Source organism: Anopheles ziemanni, chromosome 2, assembly GCF_943734765.1.
Source record: "Anopheles ziemanni chromosome 2, idAnoZiCoDA_A2_x.2, whole genome shotgun sequence".
Taxonomy (NCBI): domain Eukaryota; kingdom Metazoa; phylum Arthropoda; class Insecta; order Diptera; family Culicidae; genus Anopheles; species Anopheles ziemanni.
Window position 1 is genome coordinate 12,247,740 of NC_080705.1, and position 18,434 is coordinate 12,266,173.

General features: G+C 44.3%; 3 protein-coding genes across 3 annotated transcripts in view; 1 reads left to right on the forward strand and 2 right to left on the reverse strand.

Moving 5' to 3' along the window:
• Positions 1-5,048: 5,048 nt before the first annotated feature.
• Positions 5,049-6,669, reverse strand: LOC131281164 (U6 snRNA-associated Sm-like protein LSm4). The gene is made up of 4 exons (XM_058310423.1): positions 6,562-6,669; positions 6,444-6,485; positions 5,535-5,633; positions 5,049-5,412 (listed from the first exon to the last, which is right to left on the reverse strand). Exons 1-4 carry the CDS (start codon positions 6,562-6,564, stop codon positions 5,077-5,079), a joined length of 480 nt encoding a protein of 159 aa, XP_058166406.1. The 5' UTR covers positions 6,565-6,669; the 3' UTR covers positions 5,049-5,076.
• Positions 6,670-7,250: 581 nt separating this feature from the next.
• LOC131294351 (aspartate aminotransferase, mitochondrial) lies at positions 7,251-9,761 on the forward strand. Its single transcript, XM_058322400.1, has 3 exons — positions 7,251-7,380; positions 7,965-8,472; positions 8,955-9,761. Exons 1-3 carry the CDS (start codon positions 7,292-7,294, stop codon positions 9,648-9,650), a joined length of 1,293 nt encoding a protein of 430 aa, XP_058178383.1. The 5' UTR covers positions 7,251-7,291; the 3' UTR covers positions 9,651-9,761.
• Positions 9,762-15,262: 5,501 nt separating this feature from the next.
• LOC131292982 (CD166 antigen-like) overlaps positions 15,263-18,434 on the reverse strand; it is a 147,808-nt gene continuing 144,636 nt past the window's right edge. The window contains exon 17 of the mRNA XM_058321063.1: positions 15,263-15,741. Within this exon, the coding sequence (XP_058177046.1) occupies positions 15,280-15,741 (462 nt within the window). The 3' untranslated portion in view covers positions 15,263-15,279. The remainder of the gene's footprint in view (positions 15,742-18,434) is intronic.

Below are 18,434 nucleotides of genomic sequence, written 5' to 3' on the forward strand. Positions count from 1 at the left end.
ATGGCCCGGGCAGATGGTTTCTGCGAAAATGGACTTCATTTTAACACCACTAGCTGCCACAAAAATTATGCATGCATTGGACCGCTTCGAAAGCATAAAAACCGAAAGGCAATTTAGGGTTTCCGAGTGATGAATCTTTGAGTGAAGCACAGGAAGCTCATTTCCATCGCCGGCGAGAATGGGCATTCCCGCAGAATCCATCCATCGTGGAACGGGTGAGAGATTTTATTACCAGGCATGTTCGTTTTTCTGCTTCACCCATTTGCCCTTTTACTTGCGCGTTTGGCGTGTGGTGTAAAATAAGGAGCGAGCAAAAGCAGACGACGCGAAGGTGATACATCAACCGGATGACATCAGAATGGGCCGCCCTCCACCGGAACACCTTGGGCGTCGCGCAATGGTAATGCGCAACCACACCGACGCGGTTGGCGCATTTCTGAGTAAAAATGCGCCAATCGCTCCGGCGATCGATATTCATCGACTAGCAATTTTATGTGTTCGACCCGGCAGGATCGCGTCCCCTTTCGTGACCCCCCAAGGAAGGAGCAGGATGCCATCCCGTAAAAAGCAGCACCCGCCCGGAATGGACGAACGATGTTGTGTCCCCCCGTTCCAGAACGGCTCGGGACGGACGAGAGAATCCTTTTAAAGTGTGGCATGTATTGTGTGCCGTTGAAAAATGGTTCGCGTTCGCGTTCTTGGGAGAAATTGATCCGCATTCACGCCCAAACTGCACCACGAGGCCAGCAAAGGCCTTTTTCCATAAATTGGCACCGTTCGCCCCGCGAAAGGAATTGGCCCGACGCGGCCAAATACGGAATGCAGATGGCCGGAATCGGAATTGGTTTCGCAACAGCAACAAAAGTACGGCCTCCAAGAATCGAGACCGTAAAGAACACGCAAGGTCCATGGCTACTAGAGGCAGCAAATTAGCCCCCGTTGTCCCGGGCCACCATGAGCTCGTCCGAAGTCGGTGTGAAGTCGGCCATTTACGACCGTTTGGATGCCTTCCACCTTTCCACCTACCACCGCGCGATCGCAATCGAAATTGGACACGGCCCGGGCACGGTTTTTCGCTGGCATGATGATCGCGTTCCTTACCGCTACGGCGTGGCAAATATGGCGCGCCCGAGTTGAAGAAGCTGCGGAAAAGAGTTCAACGCGCGTTCGAGCGACGAACCTTTTGGGTAGTGGTAGTGGGGGGTTTTTCGCGCGCCACGAACGTCCCATGGCGCGGTACATGGGATATTTATGTAGAAGCAATGTTTTTTCCTCGTCCCTTCTTTCTAGCGTAACGTTCCCGGGATTGATCTCTGGTTGCACCTTTTCTTGGGGTTTGCTCATTCGCAGCTTCATTCCCCCGGGGAACTAATCAGATGTAAAAGCATTGGTTAAACGGAGAAACATAACATTGGATGCGTTTGCAGTAAAACATTGGACAAATATAATCACTTCAAACTAACATTCCTCTAATAATTTTTTAAATAATGGATTTTATTACGGGATTTACCAATTTTCATTTGTTTGTATAAGAGGATTATCAACTTCGGAAATCCTTTAACATAATATTTTTGTAACTAATTAAATTCATTTAATTTTGATTGCTTTTCACGCTTCATCTCATATCTTTCTCGACAAACAAAAACAATTATTGTAAGAATATTTAGTTTTTACTAATTTTTTTTTGAGGATTCACACGCCCATTGTGCAGTGGAGTCGCAAAGGTGTGATGGTCGCCAGCGAAAAACGATGTTAAAACGTGACCAACAACATCGGCTTTCGAACCGTCCGCTGGCCCGTGGGTCGCCGAGGCTGCATACCCTCCGACACACAATTGCAAACAATGGTACATACGTACATCGGTTCGAGCGTGTTGGCGTGGCCCTCGATCGGTTCCAGCGGGGTCCCGTCGAAGGGAGGTATCGACTTCAACGTTCGCACCGACGGGGAACGTGCGCCCGTGCTTCGAAAACGGGAAAACCGAAACTCCCCAAACACACACACATGCACGCGCGCGTGTTCAGAAAATCCCGCAGGAATGGACCATTCAACGGCGCGATCAATAAGATAAGACGCCCAAGATGGAGCGAGAACGAGGGTTAGCGCGCACGACGATGGACGACTCAGAAGGCAGGAGTCAGAATCCGAACGACGGAGCCCCAACGAGAACGGGGAGGACAACTGCAGGCGCGGAGAACCGTAGCGCGAAGAAAGAAAACCGGTTTCCTTTCATTTCACACCAGCTTTTATTCAATTTGGTTGAGGTGTCGTTTTTAACAGATTTCAAACGATTAATTCTCGCTCTCTTCCTCTTCACGCGATCGTGGGCTGGCGAGGATGCTGCTCCCACCCCAAGCAGTGTCGTTTTGCGAAAGTCCAAGTGGAAGCCCGTACGAGACGGTCCTGTCCCGACTCGGCGGCTCCAGCGATGTTCTGGACCTCTTTTCAAGATTCGTTCCGAGGCGATTGGTTTTGGGCCGGGATCCCGAGCTGCTCCAACGAGAACGCAAGCAATGCCTCTTTCCAATCGATGTTTTACCTTTTCATAAGTTAAGGTCTGCACAGGGTGATCTCGAGCTTCAGCTGATTTCCCATAACACCGATGGTTATATTTTTTATTCACTTAATTTATCAAAAAAAAAACGAACGTTTTAAACTTCCTCAAAAACAAAAAAAGTTGGATAAATCACTTAAATAATTAATGGTAATCATCTAAGTTTAAATATTGACTTCTAACTGGTTTAAAAAGTATTTCATACCTTTTTAAGTTCTAGAGTAGAATATAGTATCTTGAATTTTCTACAAGAAATGAATAATTTGACGCTTAAGAATTAAATTTTTCCGCATTGTAACGTTTCATTATCATCTTTAGTTTATTTTTGGGTTATAAATTTATCTGGAATCTATTATTTCTGTATTTTCTTAGTCCTTTTTATCTTTGCGATGGCAAAAGCTATCATGTTTTCAATATGTCTTTAGCTGAAAAAGATATTTAAAAAAAGTATTTTACTGAAAAACTAACTTCAAAACATTTTTAATCGTCGCCCTGTGCCGGTCGTGGTATCGTTTTAAAAAGAACGACTCAAACCGGGAATTCACCCCAAACCCGTGACCAACGCATGATTATTCACCTGGGCATCAGTTAAGCAGCATCATCGCGGGTCATTCCGGCTCGCCCGTCTTGCAAGACGATGGCCAACGGTCAACGCCAAGAACAACAAAACGCGCCCGCTCGGGAAAAATGAAGCAGGCGCGAAGAAGGCTCACGGGATAATTTATACAAAAAGAAATTAAATTTATCTTTGCGCTCACGCCACACCGCACGCACGCATGCACGCCCGCAAGTCGATCCCTCGGGCAGGCCCCTTTAACCGGGAGGATCGGAGGGCGGAGGACGGCTGTGTGGACGTTCTTTTCTCGACTCATTCTGCCGCCGTAGGACCCGGAGCTTCACGGGGCTGAGGTTCGTTCTTTTACAGTTCTTTTATATTTATGTGGTCTGTCGCTCAAACGGATTGGATTTTGAATTTGTAAAGGCAGACATTTATTTTTTTAACTACCCTCCCGGAGGACTTGAAGAAACCACGAAACTATTCAAATTTGTGGAGAATGGAGACAGGAAAAGCAGAATACGACGAAAAAAAAAAACACATCATCGTACGTTGGCCACGGACAGAGCGATCCCGGCTGAATGACAGGACAGCTCGTAAAAGGTGAGAAATGGTACGAATATGTGAAACCCAACGAATGCCGAATACCACGAATCACCATCATTTCTGTGGACAACTTTGGGCGGAACGTTGCATATCGGTGGACATCTAAGAGGGAATTGGGGTGGTTTAGTCACCCCGATTGCGGTCACCACGTACAATACGCTTGAAGACGATGATGGAGTCCCTAAAAAATCTTGTTAGAAAAAAGGTCAAATACCACCAAGCTGTGGTTGAGTGGTTTCGTTTTCATAACAATGTTCGGCACGGTAAGCTGTAGAATGGTTAATCCATCGCTTGGACTTCATCTGAAGGAGCAAGATCGGAGATGACGATGGGAGCCATCGCAAAGTGTCAGCTTTAATGATCGAGACGGATATCAGGGAACGGGCAGGATGACTTAATGCAGAATGTCGTCTCGGAATGATTCATCAAAAAGGGGGAGTTGATTAAAGAAAAGACCACAAATTATCTCACGATCAGTTTTTTCTGATATCCTTGTATTCAAATTGGATGTCGAATTTATCTAGCGGTTCAACCAGAGTCTGATATTCGAGAGACACGTCTATCATTTAAATATGAAGATATGCTCTATACAAGAGTATCACTAAAATTCTTGATGTTCTTGAGCTCCACGGGTGAATTTGACGTGCCGAGTGCTATTATGATCTCGATTAGGAATCATTGCTTCATAAACGATCGTTATATTTTTGGTTTTGAAATTCGAAAGTATCCAAAAAAAACTGCAACCACTTTTTTTCGTCCCTAATCTACATATTTATTCGAAATTGATCAGCGATCATCCGCTCAATCAACATCACGGCGGTAATTTATTGCCACCGGGGTGCCTATTTGTCTCATTTCACGCCCCAACTTGATGCTAATGAGCAAACCGTGCATCAAAGTGGCGAATAATGACACATTTAAATTTTCAAAACTGCCGCATTACCAACGCCGAAGCACGTCCATCAGCGCCGTTCACCGTTGAATTATGAATATGAATGTTTGCCAATTTCTATTTTCCTTTCCCAGCACAAACGCAACGCCCCGGGAGCGTCACAAGCGACGACAACCCGCTGTTCGGTGGAGACGTCACCAAATAAGGCGACACGCTGCCAGCAATTATGGAGACGATGGTGTTCTTTTTTTTTGTTTTATAAATATCTGGCATTTGTTTGATTTCATCCTCCCGTGCAGTTTTCATCCAGACGCGACCATAATTTTCGATCCGATCGATTCCGGAGGGTGCCTTTAATTTTTAACTCAACCCACACCAGACAAAACCATCCTTAGTAAATTACCAAAAATAATAGAAAACATCCGAGCGGTCGAGCCAAATTTCACGCTGTCAGCCATTCCATTTTTATTATTTCTTATTCTGAGCATTTCGATTCGGATTCCCCAATCCGGCACGGTTGCCTCCGCGATTGCCGCCGAAGGTGTTTCGGTTGTTGGCGTTCATATTATTTCGCCCACCACCGCCGCCGCCGCCTCCACCGGCACCACCGCCACCGCCACCACCGCCGCCACCACCACGACCCTGATTCTGGTTCCTTCCGCCTTTGTTCATTTCGGTCCGATTGCGTGACTTTGCCTGGACGTCCTCCTTCACCATGTCGATCACTTCGTCCGGTATGCGCAGATACTTGATCGTGCTGCCACGGATGTAGCATTCGGGCATACGCCAAAACTTATCACCATCCTGTGCGTGTGTGTGTTTGTGTGTGTTCGGGGAAAAATATATGGCTCCATTAGTAAACCACCCTGCACAATGCGGGACAGAACAACACCGGCACCGGTAAGCAACCGTGCTGAAAAGCTTACCTTAGAAGTGCAGATGACCTCCCGCAGATTAATATTCATCCAGGTGTCACAGCTCACCAGGTGTCCGTTGTATGTTTCGCCATTTTTCAGCTCCACCAACTGTGTGCCATGGCGGAGCGGAGAAAGAGGGAGTGGAGAAAAAGGAGCGTAATATAGTAAATTTATTGGCTATCGGTTGGTGGAATCGGGGTGTGAGTCAATCGGCGCATTAATGGAGATCTCTTCCAGGAAGGACCCCAGATTGCGAAATGATCGTCTTCAGGGAAACGGTCGAAAAATGGCTATTTTTCATTTCTTTATCGATCTCTGATTAAAGATAGATTCGAATTGATAAGATCCTACTTCGGAGAAATTTATGTTTATATTTAAAAATTACAATGACTGAGTTTAATCGAGTGTAGGACATTCTTTAGCCTGGTGTGACAAGACTGTAAAGAGTTGAATTTTAAATGAGAAACAAGATGACGACATGCTGCTTCGAATGCATTTGTTGAGGGAACCGTTTGTATCATTCAAAATATAAAGGTTTTGGGATGGAAGGAAGGGATGCTTTGGATTGGTGTTATGGAAAAAGGAAGATCCTTGGTGGAAAGGTGGGAACTAGTAAAACTAACTTTCTAACTGGAAGGTATAGATAACGGGTCACTTTTTCATTCAGCCGAGATTAACTGAAATCATTTGCTTTAACATTAAACAAAAGTTTTTAGAAACAGACCACGAACGTATTGGTCGTTCGAAGGAAGCCATTAGCACTTTGTAAACATTTCTTTGTTTTAATCAAAATCGCACTTCGAGGGTTAAGGATTAACAGAGTCTCAATGTTAAATACAACTATTTTGTACCGAAACACATTTTATAGTTTCCTTTCGGGCTCATATAGTGAAAGTTTCAATGTTTTGATTTACTTACCATCGGATGACTCTGGGCAGTCTTTAGTAGAGACAGCGGTAGCTAGAAATCAAAGAATGGTTTGTTACAAACTAATAGCTCTTTATGTTGATATGTTGGGTGATTTACAAATACGTACCATTTTAAATTATCTAGCTGAAGTAGATCGAATTGAGAAAAGATTGCAAAATCAACGCGGCAAACAAATCTTCATTTCCAATCAAAACAAATTGTACCTACTAGAGTTACACTTGCCGGAAATTTGACAGCACCAAATGGTTCCTGTTTTTGGATCGCAAAAGATGCCTAGGTTCAAATGTTGTCAGATATTCAATTTTATTGTTTGAACAATATCCTCAATAGTAGTTAATATAAATAAGCTTCAACATTGAGTAAAAAACTATGCAATCGTTGATCGGTTAAGTGACTTAATAAAGACAAAATTGCATCTTGCGGGACGGGTATGATCCGTTCCGTATAAAAAAAACTAGTTACAGTTCCTGGTTTATCCCACCACTACTTAGCTGTCATTTTGTCAAGGTGACTGAAGCTCTCGCAAGCAGAACTGCTTCGTTCTAGTTACCTTGCAGGGTTCAATGCTATCCTACTTGACGTGTCAGATACCGGTGCTATACAACCCTGCGTGTTGTTGATCTGAAAAGTTGCATTTTCGTGGTGCGTTATCAGTTGCATTACTTGACAAATCTTATCAGCGGTAAGTCGAAAGAGCGTGTGTAATCTGTTCCACAGCCATACAGATTTTGACCGGCACGATAGCAGTCCACAAGTTCTACTGCGACGTCCATTAAAAAGTGCAAATCTTTTTCACAGTCGTTTCGCCAGGTGAAAGCAGTGCAGGTTCTGGAAAAATGGCATGCTCGAAGGCACTCCAACGCAGCTCAGCTGTTCTGATGCGGAATGTTCTCCCCGTCCAAAGTCAGCTGGCGGTGCGCGCTAGGTAAGACAGTGTGGCTTTTATCCTGCCGTTAGTGAATTTGGTGCATCGGGATCGATTGCACACAGAGCCCTGAAAATGGTGACCTTCGGTACGCGTGCCAAGGTCGGATCGGTCAGTGAACGAAAACGTGACCGTTCCGTGATGACGTCGAAAGTATTTACGCTTGAACGATTATCTAACGGAGACTGGTCAAGATTCGTCCCGCGGTTGGGTGAAAAAGAGTGGTCTATAAATAACAGATGAAAGTGGCCGATCCACAGACAGATCCGTCCTGCTACTGCAACTTCCAAAGCGGATCAATAACCTTCACAAATGGTTAGCCTAACTTTAACATTGGTAATTATAGAATTACGGTGTATTTTTGTAACTTTTCAATATAAATGGGTAGATACTTATATGCTTAACTAATTTCCATTCAAATGTGTTAATTGATCTCAACCGCTTGTGGCTTCATGATCATGATCAGTAAAATCAAATAAGTAAACAGCCCTGTTCGATATAAGTTAGAGTGCAAATACGCCTTTCATGCAAACATGTTTTGATTCGCTAATAAATTATCCTTTTCTTCTTGTCTTCCGTTCAAGCTCCTGGTGGAGTGCCGTACAGATGGGACCCCCGGACGTCATTCTGGGCGTTACGGAGGCCTTCAAGCGCGACACCAATCCGAAAAAGATCAACCTCGGCGTAGGCGCCTACCGGGACGATAATGGCAAACCGTTCGTCCTGCCGAGCGTGAAAAAGGCCGAACAACGGCTAGCGAACAAGCAACTCGATCACGAATACTCGCCGATCGGCGGAACGGCCGAGTTCAGCAAGCAAAGCATTCTGTTGGCCCTCGGTGAGGATAGTCAGCACGTCGCCGATGGCCTGAATGCCACCGTACAGGGTATCAGTGGAACCGGTTCGCTGCGCATCGGTGGCGCGTTCCTGGCCAGCTTTTTCCCCGGCCCGAAAGATATCTACCTGCCGACGCCGTCCTGGGGTAACCATGGGCCCATCTTCCGGCACGCGGGACTGAACGTAAAGTCGTACCGCTACTACGATCCGTCGACGTGTGGATTCGACTTCAAGGGTGCCCTCGAGGATCTGTCGGTGAGTATGCCGGCGGCGCTTGTGACGATTATGTTTGTCCCACTTTTAAGAGGTGCCGAGTGACGCCACTCAGGCGTCGGGTCGAAGTAACCTACATCGATCATAAGAGACCGATGTCACGATTCTCTCCATTATCAGCTCGGTTGAATCTTAAGTAGGTAATGACCTCGCCGTAAAGTTGTTTGCTTGTGAGTTGTTTACAGATCCTCAAACAGTTGTTTTTGTGTCTGGGTTTACGGTTTACGCTCGAGTAAGAAAAACAATTGATGCTTCTTTGTGGTTGTTTATTATTTAATCCGTTGATGAATGATTCAACAGAATGAATTTCATATTATCCTATAGTCAAACTTTTTTATAAATTGCAATTCATTCTGAAGATAGCTGTACGCATAAAAAAGATATGGAAATTGTTTTTTTTATCATTTTAATATTGTAGTTTTTATTTAACTAATCGATTTTTTTTTACTATGATCGGTTTACAGAAAATCCCAGAAAAGTCGATAGTATTACTGCACGCCTGCGCACACAATCCGACCGGTGTCGATCCGAAGCCGGAACAGTGGGCCGAAATGTCGGCCGTCATCAAGAAGCGCAATCTGTTCCCGTTCTTCGACATGGCGTACCAGGGCTTCGCGAGCGGAGACGTCGCCAAGGATGCGTTCGCCGTGCGTTCCTTCCTCCGCGATGGCCACCAGATTGCGCTGGCCCAAAGCTTCGCCAAGAACATGGGCCTGTACGGTGAACGTGCCGGTGCGTTCTCGCTCGTCACCGGCAGCAAGGATGAGGCCGACCGGACGATGTCGCAGATCAAGATCATCATCCGACCGATGTACTCCAACCCACCGATCAACGGTGCCCGGCTGGTGGCCGAAATTCTGAGTGACAAGCAGCTGCGTCAGGAGTGGCTCGCCGACGTGAAGCTGATGGCTGACCGGATCATTTCCGTCCGCTCGAAGCTGCAGCAGAACCTGAAAGATTTGGGCTCGTCACGCAACTGGGCCCACATTACCGATCAGATTGGCATGTTCTGTTTCACCGGCATGAACCAGCAGCAGTGCGAGCGGCTGACGAAGGAGTTCAGCGTGTATCTGACGAAGGATGGGCGCATTTCGATGGCCGGCGTAACGTCAAAGAACGTCGGATACCTTGCGGAGGCCATTCATGCCGTTACGAAGTAAACACACACGTTCCTTCAACGCATTGGGACCCGGCCTGAAAGGCGCGCGTATGACTTTTGTTAGCCCAAATTGAATGCATTTAGAATGCATTTGACTCTACTGAACGATATACTGTGCTTTAAAGCGATCACAACCCAAAAGTTCACACCATGAGACACATTTAGGAGATGCATTTTTTTTTATTGCCTTACACAAAACCATCCCATTTTTGCCTTTACAACTTTGGACCGCATACGTATACCGGACCATCGGATCATATCAAACGGAAGCACTCGGAAGATGCACCGTCGAGCTTAGCTGTAGTCAATCTCTAATTGATAAAAAGTGACACAATTTTCATGCAAACAGCCGTTTTAAAGCAGGCGCTATTTTTTTATTTTTGTTAGGAAACTTAATCAAACAAACACGTGTGCAATTGGATTGCTCGTGTCCCATTGAGGCCCTTACATAATGATAACTTGTTTAGATAGTTGGTGAAGGATCGTTTGATATCTGCTGGCATTGATTGTGAAAGTGTTTTGCGAGAGATTAATATAGCATTATTTAAAGTGTAATAGATGGTAGTTTAAATTCCTGCATCACTGCCTTTTGGGAAAGGGACGTGTATGTGTTTTGTTACGCTAACAATATCACAATATAAATTGATTACTAAAAGGTTTAACAAGGTTGAAGGTTTGTTTTTTCTGCTATTGTAGAAAATTCTTATAATTAAATTAAACCATACCTACCGAATCAGATCCGCGTGCCGGTTCCGTAAATTACTGTCAACTTATTATTTTTCCACATGCTGATCTGTAGTGAATATGGAATTGGAAAGGAAACAAATCTGCCCCACGCACGGCCTGTTGCACGATGCACTGGAACGTGTTATGCAATTAAATAATAGATGCGATGATAATGAACGTCGGCGCGCTGCAATTACTATCTGCAGTTCATTTGTTAGATAATTTCTGACAATTGTTGATGATTCGAAATTGAATTAAATTGAGCTGCAGGTAATTGAATTCCAAGCCTGCATGCTTGCTACTCGTATTGTATGCCGCATAGTTTTCCTGATCGACGTCCGGAAGTGTTTCTGTCTGGAGATCGTACACAGATTTTTAGCTCGTGATAATCAGTGAAATGATTAATTGGAAATGCAACAACTTCCATAACGCTTTGTGTGGATTCTAAATTTTGTGCATGGCCTAAATCCGTGAAATTTGTCACGCTTCGCGACACGTTAATTGATCGATGATGCCGCTGGTAATGCGTTCGACTGATTAGCTCACATTTATTTTCTAACCGGTAATAAGCTTATCTGGCGGACGGTGATCGCTGGAGCATTAGCCCTGTGCGCTTTATCGATGACATTGATGAATGAAATTACAGTTTTTGAATGCATCAACATTGTGTCGCCATGGATGTTTCGGCCGTTGTCAGTAATTCAGGGCGAGAAAATCCATTTTGAAACTATTTTCCCGTTTGGAGATTTATCCTTTGAATTAGGTGAGTGGTTAAAGGACCATCACTTCGATTTTGAATTAAAGTGACAAAATAATGACTGAATGTTTTAAAAATGTATCATGAACATCATTGATTAACTAATTTAGGGAAGCGGAGTTTCAAGTATACAAATTAGGTTTAATTGTTTACTCATTGTTTGTTACTTGTTTACCATTAAAGGAAATGTTTTGGAGTCTCTCTCTAGCCGTGCAGCCGTGTTTGTGCTAATCCAGCTGTGGTTTCACTGTATACAGCCCACGTGGTAGGGCAAAACAATGCACACATCGATGCACGCACCACGGGAGCATATTTGCCGAAAAGCGCTTTCCATTCCCAGGCCAAACCGGGGCAACCGAAGGACACAAAGCTAACGGAACCGACTGTGGCGGTTAGAGATGGACAAGCTTTTCTCGTTCCAGTTTCCGGTTTCACCAACCAAGCCATTTTGACTACCGGGAAAAAGGTGAAGCGTAGCGTTTGGTGTGGCAAATGTGTGTGTGTGTGTGTGTGTGCGGGGTACAGTACACCCGACCGATCCCACATACCACAATCGAGCGTCACAAATAATGCATTTACACTGGCCACATGCACACGCACCGAGAATCCCGCCCAACCATCCGCTACGGCGCCGCATAGCATACCGTGGCCGTTGTGGGTTGCAATAATTAAATAGATGTGCATGAATGTAAACACAGTGTCCAAACTTCTGCGGCGGGATGGGGGGGGTTGCTTCCGGGCGGGATGGGATACTAGGGATACAGCAATTTGTACGGAAGCTGCGCCGGTAGGAAAAACTTTTGCGCCATGATGTTTGCGCTGGGTGTTTTGGGGAGGAGGAAATTGTTCACTCGGTATGCTCGGTTTCCCCTCGGTTGGGTTCTCCCATTACCCCGAGGTGGGCACGGGTGGCCCGCCCTAGGCAATCAAAATTCTCCGCTTGGCTCGTTTATGGTCATTTCCGAACGATTAGCGAAAAAGTCGCACCGTGCGTGGCAAGGAACTGGTTCGTATGGTGAAGCGTGAAAACATTCCGGGCGGTCAGTGGACAATGGAACGGAAATTTCGGAGCTGCATTTGTTTGATTTTACATTAAAACTTTCCCATGGTAACAATATGGTAATTAAAGGCATGAGAAGAAAAAACAGTAAAATATAGAACAAAACAATGGACAAAAGGAAGTCACAAATCATAACACCAGCACTGAAATGGTTGCTTTGTTTTGTTTTATTACTTCCAATCGTTTGTTTCTTTCATGTTTCCTTTTTTTCAAAGTTCATTGTTTTCCACAATTTTCGTTTACTTTAGTCACATAGTTTACGTGTGTCTTTTTTTTCCACCCCCTTCCCAACATTTCACTTGCTTGTTTTTTTTGTTGTTTTTTTTCCTTTCATTTGTTTTGTACAACAACATTACACTCGTTTGATTCATGTGTTTGTTTTTTTGCTAATGATTTATGCTTCCAACACCCAACGCGTGCGTCTGTCGTATCGCTCTTCTCGGGCTGTTCCACCAACGACTTCCTACAAATTGCAGTCCGCGGGAAAACATTTTTCAAACTTGGTTAATGTTAATGTCTCTGTTCGAATGCACTCTTCGCTTTTCGGTCGTTTCGGATTAAAACGTGTGAGTGTGTGATTTTTCCTTTTTTTCTTATGTACAAATACTTTCTACGACCGCTCACGTCGTGACTCAGGGGGGAAAACAGTTGGGAGGCGTTAATGGGGCCCTGGCGGAAAAGGTGATTATAAAATCTACCAACTCGGGTTTTCTTTATTCTGTAGGCAGTTGGGTCATATTCCTTCGCTTGCAAATTCTATTTTGTAAGAGGAGAATTTCCACCGACTGTAATGTTTCAAACAACCGCTCAAAGTTGTTTACTCGACCATGTGGTTCGTATATTTACATAAATCCTGCCTTGCAAGGGTGCATTTATTGATTTACTTCACGCTCGAAAAATTGAACTAGAATAATATGTACAATTATTAAATAAGAAACACCACCATAAAAACAGTCCCGCACTTGAAAATGATTATGTTCGATAAAACCGCCAACGGGTTTGGGGATATGCATGGGGTCGGGTTTCGTTCGTGGAGAAATAGAGGCAAAAGGGTAATTCAATACTGAACTGGTTTGCTGGATGTACCTAAAGTGTGGCGGGCGACTGTTCGAAACCAGACCGGATTATGTTGTGCGTCGGATGATATGTAGGAGATTGGGTTTTCACTCATATTGGCACAGAATAAAGATTCTAGGAAGTTTATATTTGGATCGGGCTGCGACCAAATCGGGCCCTTCGGCTTTGGCAGCCTGATTCAATTAATGTAGACTACCTAAAGAAAAGTGATTAAAAAAAGGAGTGTGAGTGACCATGCGCCTCCATCGAAAACCTAACAAACACGGATGTGGCGGGCACCCACACACATACACACACACACACATACACACACGGTGTTTCTGCAAATGACAAGGTTCATTCTAATTAAAAAGTTATTTCGCTATCCACGGCGTTCGATATACTCTATAACATTTACTTTAACATCAACTTTTCCACCCGCTAAAACTTATGTTTTTATCTGCTTTCAACAGACTTTATGGATGTTTTTTTTTTTTTTATACATCGTTCAAACGGATCTTTATTTAACTTTTCCTTCGCGTTTGCACGAAACGATGGCTTGTGCTTGTGGAACAAAAATGGGAAGATATAAAAACAGCACCGGAGCTGGTAGGGAATGTGTTTTATGAGACTCCAAAAAAACAAGCTCATTCCGTTGTGTACAACTTTAGATCGTTTCAAGGTTCTTTTTTCCTTAACTCTGAACAAAATAAAACAGATTCACCAGCGGTAATATTTTTTAAATGTTTCCTTCCCATTGGTTTGTTGTTCAACATTTATGTTGGATAATTGTTTGCACATTTCACAATGCTTCGTCGGCGTGTGAATGACTATTTTCTAACGCTTTGCACCGTTGCTCACTGAAGATAAAAATGTTGGCCAGTGCCAATTAGCGGAAGGTGTGCGCAAATGCACAAATGATTTCTTGGTAATGGTTTTTTATTCACCCATGAGACGTTGGTCACATCTGTACGCTGCGTTGGCTTGTATTTTCTTATTTTGTTTCCTATGATTTCTTGCCCGAGTTGAATGTTTTGTGTTTTGCCTTCACCATTCGTCCAATTATTTCCTAACAGTCATTAAATCTTCGCTTTTAACCTTCGATGGTCATTCGGCACTCTAAAATTAATAATTTTATTATTTGGATATGCATTTCGTTCAGTCAAAGAAATTATTGGTTTGTTTATGGTTTTTGATAGAAAAACCAAAATTGGTAACGTTCATAGATTACACTGCAGTAATCGTAAGTATAAAGTAAGTTGACGAAACCTTTTATAATTTTTGAAAGTTTTAGAAAAACTCGTTAACTTTGAAGTGGTTATAAGGATTGCCTAATGCACGGTTTAAAACAAGCATCTTTCCATAACCAACTGATGATCGGTTAAGCCTCGTGACAAGTTTTATAGATACCAACTTTTGGTGTTTTCTACAAAAAAAGGTATGATAAGATAAAGTATTTAACGAAGATAAACTAGAACACTCAAGAGTAGGAATCGGTTACTTTGCGTTGCTAAGTACATTTAGATGGAAGCAGTTTTTGGTTTTTAAATGATAACAATTTTAGAAATCAAAGAAAATGATAAAGAATAAAGCATGGTAGCCACCCCAATGAGAAATTAATAATAGAACTATGAAAAGATGGAGTTTTGAATGACCAATCATTTGAACTTGTAGGATTGGTGTGTGCCACAATATGATCTCATGGAAACCTATAAAAAAGTTATATTTTTCAGTCATAATTTTTGAGTAAAATTAATGTTACTGTACGGCATATAACAATCCAAGGCATTAACTTTAACCTCAAAATAATTCGTATCGGATGATGCGGGAAAACAAGCCACCTTTCAGCAGAATCGCAACGCCTCGAAGAAGTAAACAGTTATGCTTTGGATTTTGCAACGGAAGCGAAGGAAACCCGTTCGGCTGGAAGCTCCTTTCGGCATTCGGGAACAACCCCTCTCCCACCCAGTCTGCAAGAAGTTGGGGTAGGCTTTTCCTCGGACCATCGACCGCCATTCCCGGTGGACGCAACTAGACGCAGCTTTCGGGCACGCGGGTCGTCATTAGCATATTTTTGATGGTATGTACATTGATGTCATAATCGTTCGGATTAACTCCGGTGCCGGTGCCACCGTTTGGCAGCAGGGTTGATTGATGATGGCCAACTCCGCCACCACCACCACCACCACCACTGCCAGTGCTGCTGTACATCAGTGCGTTTCCTCCGATTCCGCCGTCCAAACCGCCACCGTCCAGTGGATGGGAGACCCCGGCAAGGTACGATCCACCCCCGAGCGGTGTCCCGGTCTGGCTGGCCGACACCGGCAGTCCTCCACCGCCCGGCCCTGTCAGCATACCGCCGGACGTGTAGTACGGACCTAATTTAATACTATCGCCCGGTTGATTAACATTCGGGTGTAATTGATTCGTGGCTCCCGCGGACGGTATCAGCAGCTCCGATGGTCGTATGTCATGGTTTGGGTATCTGTCATACTGCAAATAGAACGTCATACGAAGAGAGAGAGAGAGAGAGATAAAACGAGGAAGAAGCGGAGCGACATTTGCGTGCAGAGGGTTCGATTATTTAATTGATTTTAGATCTGGTAATTAATTTTCTGTAACGACAACAGCGACCCCGCCTCGACAAGCGCAGATGGTATGATGGCCTGGCCCGAGAGTGCGGTGCAATCTGTGCGCTCGAGGGAATTTTCATTAGCGGTTTCCAGCTTATTTATGTGTGCTCGGCAGCGTGGCCTTCGGCGGCGGGTTTTAAGTCACATCACTGGAGACTCGTACTTTAGTACTCCAAACGTTATGCTGGCAATGACATCGAGTGAAGTCACTCGCTTCGAACTGTTTGATAATTACTGTTCAAGATCAGCCTGGATAGTGCCGGGTTAGTTTGTTCAGCGAAAGCGAAAGATGCAGTTATTGATACCGTTCTGCGAATCTCCATATTGATTGATATTGCTGCTTTTGCTTGGAGGAGTTGAATCGGGCATTAAGTTTATATTAAACGGAAAGCAATAGGGAAGCGAAGTCGAAATATTTGATACACTGGTACCTTTCTGAACGAAAGGCTGTTCCAGTTACTGATTCATTCAATATTATTTTCAATTTATTCCTGCAATATTATTCCTGGTAAGCAAAATGTTGATACAGCTCAGAGGAAAGGAGCACTTAGAACATGACATGAAAAAGATTAAGTCTGTTTAAATCCAATCTCAAAACTGAATAATCTTTGTGAGAAAATGAAATAAAGATTACCGACTAATAAATTAGAATCTACAGTGAAACCCAATACATATTTAATGGTTTGTTATATTCTCAGGAGGAATGATCTTATATTGAAATCTGTTCTGCAATTTCATACAACAATGTGACCTATAATTTCTTGACACTTTTGGGCGAAAATAAAAAGAAACAAATGGCATAAAAATAACAACCATGCAGACCATGTGACAGCTAGGATAAACAACTATAACAACTTCTACCATTCCAACACCTGCCAAAGAAACATCCATCTATTCGTATCAATCTCATCTCATCTGCGATAAGGACGTGTCGAAATGACCTGATAACAAATGTCAAGCATATCAGGCATTGTATCCAACCGACAGCAGTTCGGAGAACAATGTACCCGATTCATAACGAACGCAGTAGAAAACCACTTCATCGGAGCACCGATCGGAAACTCCTTTTAATGGGAAATTGTTACGAAGACCAAAAAAAAAAAAAATGGTTGCGAGAAAGAATAAAAAAACACAGGACAATGCGTGAAGAAGTGGGCAGAATGGAACGATAATTGACACCGAGCGACATCACTTCACTTCTTGTGGCGCTCCCTCCCCTCCGGTTGACCGATGGGCGGCCGTCCTGGATGGGGCGTTTCCGGTCCGGAGCGTGCCAAACTAAATGAGCAAATGCTGCTGCTGCCGGGTTGGTGGAAAAATCGGACAGTGCAAGCGATTTCGGGGAAGGAAACTATTGTGGAGGCCCGGCCCCGGCAGCGGGGGGGTGGTGTTTACAGTTGTTTTTCCACAGATCTGCTAACAACTTGTTCTGGCACCTTGTTTTCCTGTTGCCGGTCCATTGTGTTGTGGTTCGGTTGTAGGCCGGGGGACGTGAAAAGTCGGTCGACTACAGCGACACGACGTTGTGTTATCGAGATCGTCACCCCCCCCCCCCCCCCCCCCCCCCCCCCGGCGGCTCCTCGGGCGCCGACAGACATTCTTAGCATGTAAAGCATCGATACGGTACATCGGGTGGTCGGGTGGTTTCTCTTCGCTCTTGGTTGGGGTGCGCTTTTCCCTACGCCATCGTACACGATATCTTTCAACAACGAGCGCCTTTCGACATCGAATGTTTTCGGATACACCGAACACGGCTGTCCATGGACTCTCCCGGACTGGGGCCCGTGTCCTGAGCGGAAATGCCGGGGGGAAGCGAATTTCAGCAATGTATTATTAATACATGAAATCGAGACGAACAGACCGTACCACACTCCGTACAGCCGTAAGGTACTTTTATCGGTTTTGTCTGCAAAACGAACGCCCTGGCCCGTTCGTCGCTTCGGAAAATGTGTGTACTCGCCACGGTTTGGAAAGCTGCTTGGGAAAATATGTATGTATGTTCTCCCTTCACCCGGGCGGAAGGCTTTAAAATTCTCTCCATGCAGTGTGGTAAACATTTTACCGAACGCCAAAAGGGCCTTGGTGTAGGCAAAACTGTTCCGCTCGCATCTCATGGCCACGGGGTTGAACGATTTATGCCGGAGAAGATTGCTTCCACGTAGCATACAAATATTGATGCATATTAAAATGGAACGTGTCGAACGCGGGGCACAGGGACGGACGCATGGATGGAAGGTCGAATGTGAGAACGCTATTAGGATAAGAGTTTTTGGTAGACGAATCTTGCCTAGAAGTTTGTGACAGCTTGAGTAGAAGACGAACCTTTTTCTTAAATAATGTCTTATCGATTCAACCATTCTAGAATGGTGATGGAGACTCCATATCGAGTTTCAATGGAAGCATACAACGATCCGGAACGTCGCATATGATGAGTATAGGCAAACATATTTAAAAATCAAACGGGAAGGAAGTATGACGTTATACTTGCCAATGCAATGATGATCGAAAATAACCAAGTTTTGCAAATTTAATGGTGCTAATTTCATACGAAAA

What these genes read in the sequence shown, in the direction of transcription:
- LOC131281164 (XM_058310423.1), bottom strand. An exon ending in CTGCCCAGAGTCATCCGATG is followed by an intron (nt 5,634 to 6,443) that starts GTAAGTAAATCA and finishes CATGGCACACAG; the next exon opens with TTGGTGGAGCTGAAAAATGG. An exon ending in AGGTCATCTGCACTTCTAAG is followed by an intron (nt 5,413 to 5,534) that starts GTAAGCTTTTCA and finishes ACACACGCACAG; the next exon opens with GATGGTGATAAGTTTTGGCG.
- LOC131294351 (XM_058322400.1), top strand. Translation starts at nt 7,292, where the DNA reads ATGGCATGCTCGAAGGCACTCCAACGCAGCTCAGCTGTTCTGATGCGG. An exon ending in CAGCTGGCGGTGCGCGCTAG is followed by an intron (nt 7,381 to 7,964) that starts GTAAGACAGTGT and finishes CTTCCGTTCAAG; the next exon opens with CTCCTGGTGGAGTGCCGTAC. An exon ending in GTGCCCTCGAGGATCTGTCG is followed by an intron (nt 8,473 to 8,954) that starts GTGAGTATGCCG and finishes ATCGGTTTACAG; the next exon opens with AAAATCCCAGAAAAGTCGAT.